Here is a 13,960-nt window from a genome sequence, read left to right as displayed (position 1 = left end):
CCCACCTTTCCGTTGCTGCAGGCTGCCCTGACTGCACCATCATGGAGAGCATTTCTCAGCCCGATCTCCCCCTGCAGCTAATGCTCTCGTCCATCCTCCTTGCTGTTGCAGCTCTAATGGCACCATCCTCATTGCCAAACATTCCTGTCTTCTGATTATGATTTGACATTGCTTGTCAGACACTCCAACAACTTATAAAAATCTGAGCTGGCAGAGAGAATGGCAAAGGGCTGTCTGCAGCCACACGTGGATTTCATGTTTGTTCACAGAATGTGGAAAACGTTCATGTTCATGAAAATGTGTTGTGCTTTCTTTTTGGTTGGGTTTTTTTTTTTTTTTTTTTTTTTTTTTTACAGTCTGAGCTTTCAAGGAAAACAAATTCTCTTCTTCTAGCTTTCTGCCTTTTCATTTCTCTAATTTAAGCTGCTGCTAAGCCACTTTGTCTTTCCAACAAGGGGCAGCTTGTGCTTTGTAAACACTTGTTAGAAATCGTGAAAGCAGGTTTTGCCAGAGGACAAATTCAGTAGAAAAATTAAGGGTAGACTTCTTTCCCTCATAAAGGAAACTCATCTTCTGGTGTAAATAGCCATACTTACACTAGATATGTGTACTTCATTTACCAGCGTGGTACTTTCATTCCTAACACACTGATGCATGAGGCACATCTCCAGCAGGAATCAGCCTCTGTAGCTGATGAAGTCTCCTAAGGCGACTGGGGACAGGTGTTTATTTATCTGCTTGCTAACATCTCTTTTCAGTGGCTCAGCATTGGCTAAGTGCTTAAGGAAGAGATGGACATGTTGTCTTTCCACACACAGCTCTGCAGGATTGGTAGATATTCATGGAAACTCACGCCCTGTGCATCCCATTGTGCCTGCTGTGGAATGGGAGGCGTGCCCAGGTGGGCAGAAACCTGGGATGCTCCTGTTTGGACTCTGAATCCTGGGATTTGCTCCTAGCTCAGTAACCATGCTGTTTTCCAAACTCTGAACCAAACCTAACATTCAGGTGAGTTGGGTGAAAGATTTGGAAGACGGGAGGACAGTGAGAATCACCATGGGTTGATCTGGATGATACAATGCTTGTCACAATGTTGTTACCTTAACCTCAAGTATGTACAGATATTTCTGTAACCGGGAAAGTAGCAGGGTGTGATAGGGGCAGACTGCTTTGCAGACACAGTGAGGAGCTAAGAGAGGCTTCAGAAGAGGACATCTGTTGCAGGAATCCTCCCATCCTGGAGGTGCTGTCAGCCCAGAAGCCAGCCATGGTTGACTGGTAATGAACTCTTTCTGCTCCTTGTGCAAGACTAACCAGGCTGCGGGAGCACATTAAATACAGTGTTCCTGCCCTAGAAACTGTGATACTGCTGTAGAAGTTGCTTGCATTAGGGTGATGATGCTGATGGTGGATCTAATTTATCATCTCTCAGAAAATTCAGCTTCTAAACTGCTTAGGAACTGGTGACAGCCTGTGGTCTGCTCAGTCTTTGCTGTCTGGGAGGAGACTTATCTTTTTCTGTCATTCTGAAGGGTATTGTGGTCCACACTAACAGTGGTGGCAAGTAAAGATGAGGAAGAAATGAGTCTGGAGTCCAACATCTATGTTCTGAATTCGGATGCTGCAGCTTCCCCCTGGTGCTCATGGTCATCCCTGGAGAGCTGAACTTCATTGAGATTTTGGGGGTTTTACCTATTCTTTCTTCTCATGGCTTTTGAAGAGCCCTTTAGAAAATGTGGGGTGCTGCTTTTAGTTATTGCAAAACTGGAGATTTGACTTGGAGTGCTGAAAAGTGTTTAAAGGCTTTGCAAGCAGCAAACCATAGATCTGCAGCAAACCCTAGATCTAGAGCAAACAGAGGATTTTGCTTTCTCGGTACAAAAGCCCAGATGCAGCTTAAACTAAAATCAATAATAGATCTGCATCCATTTACAGATACATCTGCATTCATGTAGGCTGGGAAACCATATCCCTGTGAGCACATTTTCCTTTGAAGCAGCTTTTACTCAGGCTCGCTGCAAATACATCTGCTCATCCACTGGGCAATGATCGGCCCCTTCTAGGAATGAGCTGGGGCCATTTTTTTGTTGCTGGATGCCAAGAGGAGGACTGACAAGACAGATGGAATCTGCTGAACTGTTACACAGCTTGTTAGAGAAGTACAGAGCGCTTTAAAGCTCAGGGTGCAGCCAGGATTTACCTCTTGAGAAATGGCATCAGTCCCCAAAGTAAATAGCATGTATGGGCAACAAATCTGACCCAAAATAAGCAGCGTGGATGCAGCCTGTAAGGCTGAATTGAAAATAAACTTGGGTTTTTTTTTGGCTTATAATATGGGACAAGCTGAGCAAACGTATTGTGATTCTCTCCTGTTTGATGCTCTGTGTCCCAGATCACTGACTCCAGCCTCTCCAGGCTACAAGTCATATGCCTTTATTCCCTATATAGAGAAAATTCCTGCTGTGTTAGCAACAGACCTGTGAGGAATTTCAGTTTTGCCTCATCTGGTTAATGAGCTGGAGTCTTGCTCTGGCCAGTGCTTGCAGGCAGCCCACTGGAAGGGCTTTTTTGCTCCAGCACTCTGCTGGTGAGAGGTCCCTGCAGCAGAGGGTACCCCATGACCTGGGGCATGTCCCAGCTGCAGGATCATGCTTGGACCCTACTGTTGAGAAGGGCCCTGGGACATGCCCCTGGATGTCACCTGCTGCTGGAAACCTGGTTCTCAGGGTGGCAGCCCCCCACTGCCATCAGCAGACCCACATCATCCCCTCACCCAGGGAGGAATTATTGATGTCCACCTTGGGGTGCAGCATTGGTGGTTGCTTTGGGGTCTGTGCCACTGGAGACTGCTCCCATCTTTGGCTGCCCTCCTACCTTTCACTCCTCCTCTGCTGCTGCCTCCTCTGACGTGTGTCCCTTGCTTCACGCCACATCATGCCCAGCCCTCGGTAGAAGCAGCCCACTTCTCCCTCTGCTCCAGCACAGACAACCAGGTCCTCCAGCCACTCTTGGGGGACATGTGGGCAGCATGATGCAGATCTGACTGAGTCCATGGAGGATTTGGGGGATTTTTAGCTGCTAAACCTTAGGGTTGTTAGGTGCATATGCTGCTGAGCCCATGTGAACCGAGTTTATTTTTTCAGAGGAATCTTGGACAAGTTTCATGGCTGTGGCAGCAAAAGGCACACTGGTGACAAGAGGCTGAGCTCTCTGCTTAGTGGCCCTTTCTGCTAAAAGGACTCTTCTTGTTTCTTCCAAAGGAAATGATCAGAGTAACAAAATTACTGTGTGTCTTTCCAAGGTACAGCAGAGCATACTTTCTGGTGTGTTCTTAAAACCAGCTGGTTGCTTTAGCTGAAACTTTCTTAAAAATCCCTGAGCCTAAGTCAGGCATGTTAAGCAGAAAATTATCCTGACAGTTGGAGTCCGGGGAAGTTGCAAGCAAGTAGAAACTAGATCTCACAAAAGGAAGTACTGGGCCAGCAAACGATGGAGATTATCAGCTCTTCCCATCACTCCTGATGACAGAAGGAGAATAGGTGCCCTTCTGCTTCCTAGGGAGGTTTCCAAATGTAAAGAAAAGGGCTTTGTTTGTGGTCTGGGGGGGGGGATTTCAGCTGAGGAAAGTTAGCAGGGAAACAAAGATAGGAAACCTGCAGCAGTTGGGCATTGTGTGTGAGAAAAGCTGCCTATTTGCTATTCAGAGTGTGTTTCCAGGAGCTAGAAAAGGCAAAATGCTTTTATTTTTTACTTAATTTGTAGCTGTTGTGTTCTCTCAACTTCCCTTCTTTTCAGCTTGTAGCCACAAGATTAATCCAGAATATAACGTAGAGCTTTCCGCCTTCTAGAAAATAAATCTCATGATCTCACGTGAGTCTTGTGAGGAGACAGACAGGGAGGAAGAGGGAGAAAAAAGGATGGAGGAAAACTGCATCATCCAGCCAGATCTGCATTAGGCCCAACATCTTTATCCTGGCATCAGATTTCTGATGAGATTTTGCCTGAGGGCAGCTTGTCCTTCCTGCTGGAAGAGACTGTTTGCCATAGGATGAGCATAACTGTGTTGGGAAAGTTGGAGGAAAAGCAATGTGTAGGAAAGGGGATCCTGGGTGAGCCCTGTTTCTCTGGGGGAGCCCATGTCCCAGCAGCATTTCCACCTGAGAGTAACTCCATCTGTATGGATTCTAAACCTGAAAGCACTGATGTATCTCAATGGCCTAAACCAAGTGAGTTCATGACAAGGGGTGGGATTTCAGGTGGATGAGAAATCAAACCTGTGCCATGAGCCTGTGCGCAGCAGGAGGTGTGGATGCAGGAGGCTGCAGAATTATAACCTGCTGCTTGCCAACTGTGTGGCTGCAATGAGCATGCTGAAGCAAACTGGGATTCCCTTTCGCCCTTGTCTGCCCTCCTGTTAGGTTGGACCACTGCAGGGTGTCTGGATGAAGTGCTAAAACCTGGAAATAATGAAAATTCTGAATAAGACATCCAGGCTCAAGATCTGTGTTTGTATGCTGGCTGAAGAATTAGAGGGCATTCATAATGAAAGCTAAGCAGTATCCACAGTGGGTGATGGTACTTCTGTGTGAGGATTCCCACGGATGGGCAAGACCAGATATATATTGCACAACTGGTCTCAGCTGGAAGAAGCCTGTTTTGGGGGTATGTGTCCAACAGAATCACCACACCACATTGCTTTCTGGTCCATACGTTTTCCAGTGTTTGCAGACATCTCAGATCTTTCAAATTACTTTCAATAGTCTCTTCAAACACCAAACAATCTTAACTGAGCACATTGGTACCTGGTGAGATGTCTTCTCATAGAAAGACCAAAGGTAGGATAATGTAGACTAGTTCAGTTGGAAGAGACCTAGAGTGGTCATTAGTCTGAGTGCTGGACTGGTAGAAGTTCCTTGCAGTTGGTAGTTCACTAAAGGCATGCCAGGGTAATGCTCCAGCCCATTTTGCTTTCCATTCACTCCTTTTGTGGGCCTGTGGAGCTTCAGAGGTGCCTGCATGAACATCCCTCTTCACCACAGTACATCTGTTTGCCAAGTGTTTACTTGACCTAAATTCTCTTGAAAACCATCATTTGTGACAAGTAGTGCAGCCTTTACAGAACTGGGTAGCTGCTTAATAAATGCTGTGACCTGGACACAGAGGCTCTGCCATTTTGTTATCAACAGGATAGGCAGTTATTTTTCAATTTCATTTATTTCATAGTGTTAGCTGTGTTCTTAAACTATAATTTTTTTCTAACTAGAAGATTGAGCTGTGGCATGAATGTCCTGGATTTCCTGGATTGGTAGTTTACATTTTGGTCCTCGGCATAGCATCTCTTCAGAAAGGTATTCAATTCTAAAGACAGTGGTGCTTCTCACTGAATAGTTACATCACAGTTGGTAACCCACTGGATTCAGGTGTCTGCTTTTAACACCAATTGTTACTGTGATACAAAGGCAGAAAAATTATTTTACCTGATGCAGCTGCTGGCTGCCATTATTATGTTTGGCATTCCAAATGAATTCCAGGTCTATTTCCTGTAATAAGTAACTTTCACAGTTTGTCAGCTCCTCTTGCTCAAAGGAGAAATATCTGAAATTTTCTCATTCTTTTTTTTTCCTGAAGATCAGTATTAATTTTCCAACACAGTATTTTTTAACTTGAGAAAAAACATCACTGAAGTACAATTAACATGCATTATATGAACTAAATAAATAAATCAGTGGAAAATAGACTCAACATTCAACTTGCATGGAATGACAAGTGGGGGATTGTATATATATGTATGTAATTGTAGATAAGACCCCATTTGACTATTCTAAGGGCGTTAAAGTTCCCTTCCAGCTAAGATGAAAGAAAGAAGGCAATTAGGAGTCACATGGGGAAAAAAAAATGGAAAAAATTATGAGCTAGTCAAAATATTTTTCATTGTTGCCAAATTCATGCTAGCTGCAGTGCTAGCTGCTTTAACCTCCCAATGCTAAAACGTTCTCCAGGTCCATCAATCAGTACATGAAATGATGGGCTGTAAGGATGCTCCTGATGCAAGTTCTTGACATGCAGAGTGATGCTCCTCACTGCTGCCCTTGCACTGGTGCAACCCTGCACCAGCCCAGCTTCCTGAACAAAGATAGTGTCTTCTGCCCCTTGTGATGCTGAATGCAACCTGGCTCAGAATCTGCCAGAAGCCTGGGGTCGCTCATCAACTGGAGTATAAAGATCATGAAATGGCATGAAATGAAGATGTGGCTTAATGCCTACCAAAATCCACGGTCTGGGCTGAGGCAGGGTGACCTGCCTCATGCCGTTATCTGCCTTTTCATTTCATGCCAAATCCAGCAGCGTGGCTGTCTGTTGGCCATGGGAAATAGAGCACGCAGTCAAGTGGTGTTTAGCTACATCGTGATGCTGATTTGAAAAAATAAACACAGACCTGAATTCGTGTCTCTGCTTGTTCTCTTTACAGTGGCTAGAGAAGCAAAATTTGCTGAGAGGTTACATCTGGTTGCACTGGACCAGCTGAAAACAGCAAAAACCTGGACAAATTGTTGGGGCTCAGAATCTATCCACCAGCTGTAGATGGCCAGCGCAGCAATTGAGAGGGAAACAAGTGAAAAATCCATCCCAGCCACCAGAATATCTCTTCTTACCTGCCAGAACCCACCGCTTTGTTATTTATAACGGCCAAAGAAGACGAGGGATGTCAGCCCTTGAAAGTTGGTGTGAAATAAGGAACCATTGGACAAAATGCAACCAGATACTACTGGCCACTCCTTGCAAGCCAAACTGAAGCAAATAGGATTAAATCAGAGTAATACTTCATGTGATTACAGCTCACTGTGTTTGAATAAAAGCTGACGTTATCGTGAGTGATTTGTTTGGGGGTGGGGGTGGAGAGGAGAAGAGATGCTACAGCTTTTGCTCACAGTGATTGCTATTTATAGCACTGTAAAAACACAGGGAATGTGTTAAATGTACACGCCACTCAAGTTTTGTATTATGGCTGTAATAATTCATTGTAACTCTTACATGTGCCTTAATATTAATCATATGTTAATGTTATTTTGTATCACTTATTTCAGACAAAAACCCCAATTTTGTAGATATGGCACTTGTGACAATGTAACCATAATTTGTAACAGTATTTGCAGCTCTGCAATCGATAGGGGAAGAGTTTATAGTCGCATCTACCTGCTGCTTTTACAGCCCCCTTCTGAACAATTTGAATAATAACTGAAGAGTGAGTGTGACCGGAGTCCTCAGCCAGCAGAACTGACAAAAGAGAAGTATGTCAGTGCTAATTAATCCAGCACCCTGCCTGGCCTGGCTCTCAGCACCTCTGCAGGCTTGCACTATGGTTGCTGTGGGTTTAGTACTGTTCCCATTTAATTTGTTCAGAGAGGTTGAGTAACAACTCTTACAGCAGCAATCAAGTGGTGGTTAGATTATTATCCCCAAAGCCGGTCCTGTTGCCTCTAGTACTCTTCGTATCCTGCTTGTTTTGCCTCGGCTTCCCTGTGCTCTGTAACTGCATCTCTTTGTCTCTAATGAGGCTCAGGAAATCTGACTGGGGGAGGGAAGAAGTCCCGAATGCAGAAGAGGCTTCAGGAACTTGGCCTGCTTTGCTTTTATTATTATTTACTGTATTTTTCCTAGAGTAAATTTAACTGGGTTTTGCACTATGAGCTTTATGAACTACTTAAACTATGCTGATGCAAAATATTTTTCCATCCATTCTCTTTTTTTTCTCTCCCCCACACTGTACTTTACTGTTAAGTTCTGATTATTCTGAATGTTCCTTCTTCTTCTGTAGCAGAACTAACCTCCTCCTCACTCACCCAAACCCATGTATATTCTTGCTTTAGGGCTTTTAGTAAGAATCTCAACTTAAAACTTGGTGGTGTTTGCTTGAACTGCATTTTGACAAGCCAGAAAGCAATTATGTCTGAGCTGCGCTGAGGAGAGAGAGCTGCAGACTGACCTTGCTTGTGCTTTTTTCAAACAATAACTTCCATGAATACTCCTGAGATCACCCCTGCCTTATCTGTAATTTACATTTCATTGTCTGGGTTCCTTAAAAGTCACATAAACCTCATTTGTTGTTCAGGATCACATAGATGATGGTATCTAGAAAGAGAAATTCAAGAGTGGTAGTAACTGAAGGATGGCTGTTTGTTCGATAGACTATAAGACATTATTTTTTAGGTCACCACCTACCTCCTGAATTTCAACTATGATGTGACTATATGTGGAACTGGTACTGTCACTGTTGTTCCCAACAGAGAGCCCTGGAAGGACTGACCTTCATCAGGTTCATCAGGGCGATCCCTTGCACGCAGCACATCCCTGCTGGCGATCCTGTGCAGGAGAGCTTCTCCAGCTGTATGTGTGCTGTGAATTACTGAGGTGCAACCTTTGCTTAAATACACCTTAACACTGTTTAACAGGGACGACAGTGACTGCCACAAAACCTGATGTGGGTGGCCTGATTGCAGTGTGAATGGCTGAAAGAAATGGGAACTGTGGTATCACAGTGAGAACAGACTATCACCTCTTCCCTGCTAAAGCAGAGTTGGTAGAAGTCTGTCCTTGTCCCAAAGAAGTGGCCTATCAGGAAAGAAGCACAAGGCTACTCTCTACACTCCTTCACTGCCCTCACAAGAGGTAGTGGCATTACTCTTTTTACAGATTTCATACAGCTCAAAGGCTTCTGGCATTGCTGGGAGAGACCTAAACATAATATTAATTTGTCCCAAGGAACTAAAATTCAGCAATCAATGCATAAAAGTACTAAAGTACTGAAATACTTTTAGAATTACTAAAAGGGGAGGAGAGGGAATAGAAATTGAAAGATCTAAACAACAAAGCTCAATAGAAAAATAAAGGCAAACCCGACCTATCAAATGGCAGTTTGGAGACAGGTAATCCCCCGCAGAACTGGGAGAGCATCAGACCTTATTTCCTTCTGCATGTTAGCCACACTTTGGCTCTCCAAGGAAATGTGTAAGGCAGCAGGGCTGCTGCTGTCAGAGAGGACAATACTTCTACTTGTGGGGGAGAGCTGCCCCAGGTAAGAGGAGTGTCATGTATGTGTTAGTCTGAGCCCTGGCAATTTGCTGTCCTCTGCTTGCTTGCACCTACTCCTGCATGCCTGGTTATAGCTTCCAGTTACTCTATTGTATCTCAGTTCTCTTTTCCTGCCCCCTTTCAAAGACTTCTCCTGCCAAAATTTGTCCTGACTTGAGGTCACTTTTCTGGCCACACAATACAGAGTTGGTCTCTTCTCCGATTAGGGAAGGTGTTTTTATTGTTGCCATTTCTTAGTGCAGCAGAACAATATAGGCTAGTAACTCATTACACAGATTAGAGCTGAACAGGTTTACTTGCTCAGGATGTATTTTACTGTGAGAATACTAGTTCCTCAACAAAGGCTGTTGCCTTTTGGCCTCCTTGCTGCCTATTTCTGTACCATAGCCTCGGGCTATATCTTCCCAGGGATTCTATAAAGAGACTCTGTGACAGTATCTGTTCATCTCACAGGAAAGGAAAAGGCTCTTCATCCTTATATCCAGTGTCAGTTTGTGAAGGCAGATCTTATAAATAAGTATTAAGCTCTCTTGCTGTCACTCTGTCCCCTGGATTCCCTGACACTCATGAGAAACATGCAAATAGTTTGCCTCATCCAACATTAAAGTTCACAGACTCACCCAATAGTCACTGACACCTTCCCATTACTGTCTAGACTTGTCACAGTGAGACATAGTCATGACACACGTGACAGCATCTGCAGAAGTGACACCTCATGCCAAACTTCATGTCTGTGAGATGCAAGAAGGGCTCAAACTGTTTACAAGCCTCTGAGTCAGATCAGGATGCTGGCATGTGAAATCATCTCTGTGGGGAGGGTATGCTGGGCATTTCTCCCAAGCAGCACAGAGGATGGTGGGACAGAGAGCACCACAAGCTGGCATGAAATCCCTCCAAAGAAGCCACTGCCAGAGCTCCTGCCTGGTGTGAGACTTAGCTGTGGGACAACATGGATGCTTCCAGCTGAGCAGAAGGTGCATAGGAAGTCCTGAAGTTCCACTCAAAAGCCTGTTCTTAAGAGCTGGAGCTCAGGAGTCAACCCATTCATCCTCTAAATGCAACTAAGCAAGTCAATTGTTCTTCAATTTCAAATGCTTTGGTGCCACCCGATCCCGATGTAGTTCCATATAGGACTGCATGTCCTATGTACACTGGGGGCAGTCAACCACAGCTCTCATTTGTGCATGTGCCCTGCTGCATGGCTCCCCTGCAGTCCCACTTCTCCAGAGGGTTCCCTAGGAATAAAGGCACTGAGGAGCTGCAATGGTCACTGAATTTAGGGAGGCAATCCTGGTAGCAGATCTCTGTTGGGCTCTGCTGAGAGCCCTGTGTTCCTTGTGTCTGGTTCAAGACTTCCTGTGTCAGAGCTGCCATGAGAAGCTTGATTTTCTGAACCTATCCTTTCTGTTTGCCTTCAGAGAGAACCAGCAGCTGGAAGAAGTGCTGGCCACTGGCTAGAACCCTCTAAGAGTGATGGAGATGGTCTTCCTCATCTCCACCTCTAGGGTCTGCCAGCCAGCCTCCTGGATCCCTGCCTTTGCCAAGCTCTGTGCCAGCGCTCAACATATTTGTTTGGTTTTCTCCTGTCTTGGAGTTACCTAATGCCCCAGTTACCTGGGGCAGGGAAGGCCCATTCCTTCCAAGCACATGTGAACACATTTATGAATGTTCCATTGGTGCTTCAGGAGCTGAGGGAGTCTTTCCCTCAAAACATTGCAGATATCTGAAAAACCCCTAACCTCCAAGCCCTGCCTTGGGTAATGATCTTCCCTTCCAGTGCAGGATGGAAACAGTCAATCACAGCTTTCATTTTGCATGTGCTAGAAACACATCCTATACTTGCAGTGGATGAAAATGACATTGAAAACCCAGTCCTCTGAGGTAAAATGCTGACACTTCTCTCCAACACACATTTTAGTCATGATGTGGTCAAAAGCCAGATCATTTTCTGTGGCTTTTATAGAAAACCAGTTTGCTGGTTATCAGGTCAGCAATATTTACGGCTCTTTCCCCATGGGTTAGCAGATTTATTTACATACTTTATTTAGGCACGTTGGGAAGTTTCACCTGTTTATTTTTTGTAATTACTGGATATATTGATTGAAGGAAGAAGCTACTGGTACTTAAAAGAAGATGATAACATTTTTAAAGTTTCTTGTTTTGAAGGTCAGCGAAGAGTAACAGTACACGAGCTCCTAAAATGTCTTTTTAAAAACCAAACACCAGTCAGATCACTGCAATTCCCACACAAATTAAACAAGTGTAGCTTGCAAGATTTATCAGCTGATTTAAGAAACAGCAACAAATGCATTGAAAATATGTAAGATTAGGTGGTGTCAGTACCTCGCAGGGATTGAAGAACACAATGACTACAATAATCTCTCCCTATTCCTGCGCATGCAACCAGTCATAATTATGCAAGAAATTAGCAGTATTCGGAGAGCAGCTCTGATGCTCAGTGCCTGCTTTCAGAAGTATTTTATGTCACTGCGTGGATTACAAAATTGCTGTTATGCAACCAGAAGGACGAGCGCCTCCGTGACCGTGTTTTGTCGCCGAGGCTCCGCACGCTGCCCCGCTCACAGAGGTACGAGGAGCAGGGCTCCTGGAGCCAGTAGGCACAGACGGAGAGAGAGCTGCCTGCCGGTGTGTTTACCTTCGCTCACCCTTCTGACCTTACAATCAGCCCTTTTGAAAGTGGATTTAGAAAAAACAAACAACAACTTAACTCAGAAAGCCTTGAGGAGAGTGTATGGATTTGTTTGTATGCCACAGCAATGTAGCTTGAGAGGAAAACACCATCCACGGCCATGGTACCTAGACAGCATTCCGTACATTTTATTACTTTACTTTCCAGCTGGAGTTGCGTTCCAGCAACTGAAGGGAACGCATTAGTGTAGCCTGCACACACTCGCGCTCGGTGAGATGTTTGCGAGCATCTCAGGTAAGGAGCAGCGGTTCTAGAAGCTGGTAACCCTTCACGGCATCCCCAGTCATTTCGTATCCTCTCACACCGCCTGTCCCAGAGCATACCCCGCACCACGGCCCGCACCGGCGGCAAACCCGGCCAGGGGAGAGGCGCAGGGAGCCCCCCCGGCGTGGTGCGGCTGAGCGGAGCGCGCTGCCCTCGGGCGTGCCCGTGCCCCTCCAGCCCGGGCAAACCCCGTGCCGCTCGGAGCGCCTTTCCCCGTGGCACGAAGTTACACGGACGCCCGGCCCGGCCCGAGGAGGCGCCGCTGTGGGTACGGGTGACCGGCCGCCTTCCCACGCGCCCCGGGGCCGGGGCTGGGGCCGGGGCCGGGGCGGGGCGGCAGGGCCCGGCCCCGCTGATGTCAGCCGGGACGGGGGAGGAGGGGAGGGGAGAGAGGCACGACGGGGGAGCGGCTGCCGGGTTCCGGGTCAGGCGCGGGAAGGCGCGGCGGCCGCCAGCAGCGCTGCGCCCGACGCCCCGCGATGCGGCTGCGGGCAGGGCAGCGGCCCGCCGAGGAGCAGTAGGGGGGCGCCCCCCGCCCCGCCGCGCTCCGGCTCCTGCCTATTGTTCTCTCGGGGCCGCCGCGCTCGCCTGGGGCCGCTTCCCGCCGCCGCCCGCGGCGCGCTGGATGCGGGTTGGCGCCGGCGGCTTCCCGGGACCCGCGCTGCTCGGCGGCGGAGCGGGCAGCGGCTCCTGCGGCCGGCGGGGAGGAGCGGGCGGCGGAGAGCGGCGGTGCCGCCCGCCCCGCAGCCCCCGGTGGCCCGGCCTGCCCCCCCGCCTGACGGGGCGATGTTCCACTGCATCCCGCTGTGGCGGTGCAACCGCCATGTGGAGTCCATCGACAAGCGGCACTGCTCGCTGGCCGCCGTGCCCGAGGAGATCTACCGCTACAGCCGAAGCCTGGAGGAGCTCCTGCTGGACGCCAACCAGCTCCGCGAGCTGCCCAAGGTGAGCGGGCAGCGGGCCCCGGCCCCAACCCGGCGTCGCCGCCGCTCGGGATGGGGGACGCAGGTGAGCGGCCCCGGCAGGTGCCCGCCGAGCTCCCCGGCCCGGCGCCGGTAGGATGCGGTGACGGCGCGCCCGCCCCGCAGCTGCGGTGAGGGGCTCCCGGACGCGCGGCACGGCTGGGACCGTCCGCCTGCGGTAATAATCGCGGGAGTTAAAGCAAGGGCCGGAGTCTCGCGTTAGCGTTTGTCATTTCACCGTAGATAGATGGTAAATGGACTTTCACGGGCAAAAACAGGAGCTCCGCATCTGGCCGGAGGAAAAGTGCTGTTCGGAGGGCAGGGGGCAGAGGGCCGGAGTCATAGGACGTGAATGTATGTTGTGATTAACATTCACGTCATTGGAATTGCATGACCTTGGAGGGTATTAAACCCTCCCCCTTTTTCCCCTTTCGATAGATGCTGTCTGCTCTGTACATGGGAAAACCAAAAGCCTCTAGCAGGTAACAGCATTCCTGTTCCTGCCTTCCATTCTTGGAAACTTTGTCATACAGAACACGAGAGACAAATAAACTTTTTCTTTCTCTCTGTGTAAGTCCTGCACAGTTGTCAGTGTTTTGCTTCTTGCATGAAACGTGTAGCCGGGTTTTTGTGCGTAGTACTCTTTTGCTTGTTCTCCTCTTGAAAGGAGAATTCACTTTCAGTTCAGCGTGGTTTTGAGATACGGAGGTGGTACTCACCAGCATGACTTGCTGGCTGGCACTTGCTGGCTTTGATAGAGGAACTCCATCCCAGCGATTCCACTAAGGCACTGTTCGCCTCCATGGATACAGCACGAGTGGGAGGTGTGCTTGACTTCTGACTTGATGAACCACTGGCATTTTTCAGTGTTTCCTCTTTAAACTTTGGTCACCTCAAAAGCCTTTGTGAGTAGTGGCTAGTAGAGTTTGACACT

General features: G+C 47.6%; 1 protein-coding gene across 1 annotated transcript in view; it reads left to right on the top strand.

Annotated features, from left to right (window-relative positions):
* Nucleotides 1-12,835: 12,835 nt before the first annotated feature.
* LRRC1 (leucine rich repeat containing 1) overlaps nt 12,836-13,960 on the top strand; it is a 70,848-nt gene continuing 69,723 nt past the window's right edge. The window contains exon 1 of the mRNA XM_061460624.1: nt 12,836-13,009. Within this exon, the coding sequence (XP_061316608.1) occupies nt 12,851-13,009 (159 nt within the window). The 5' untranslated portion in view covers nt 12,836-12,850. The remainder of the gene's footprint in view (nt 13,010-13,960) is intronic.

The sequence above is a fragment of the Pezoporus flaviventris genome, unplaced genomic scaffold, assembly GCF_033815535.1.
Source record: "Pezoporus flaviventris isolate CSIRO_AGI_PZ_B2104156 unplaced genomic scaffold, CSIRO_AGI_Pfla_v1 ptg000031l, whole genome shotgun sequence".
Classification (NCBI taxonomy): Eukaryota; Metazoa; Chordata; class Aves; order Psittaciformes; family Psittacidae; genus Pezoporus; species Pezoporus flaviventris.
This window is presented reverse-complemented; position numbering and strand designations above follow the sequence as displayed.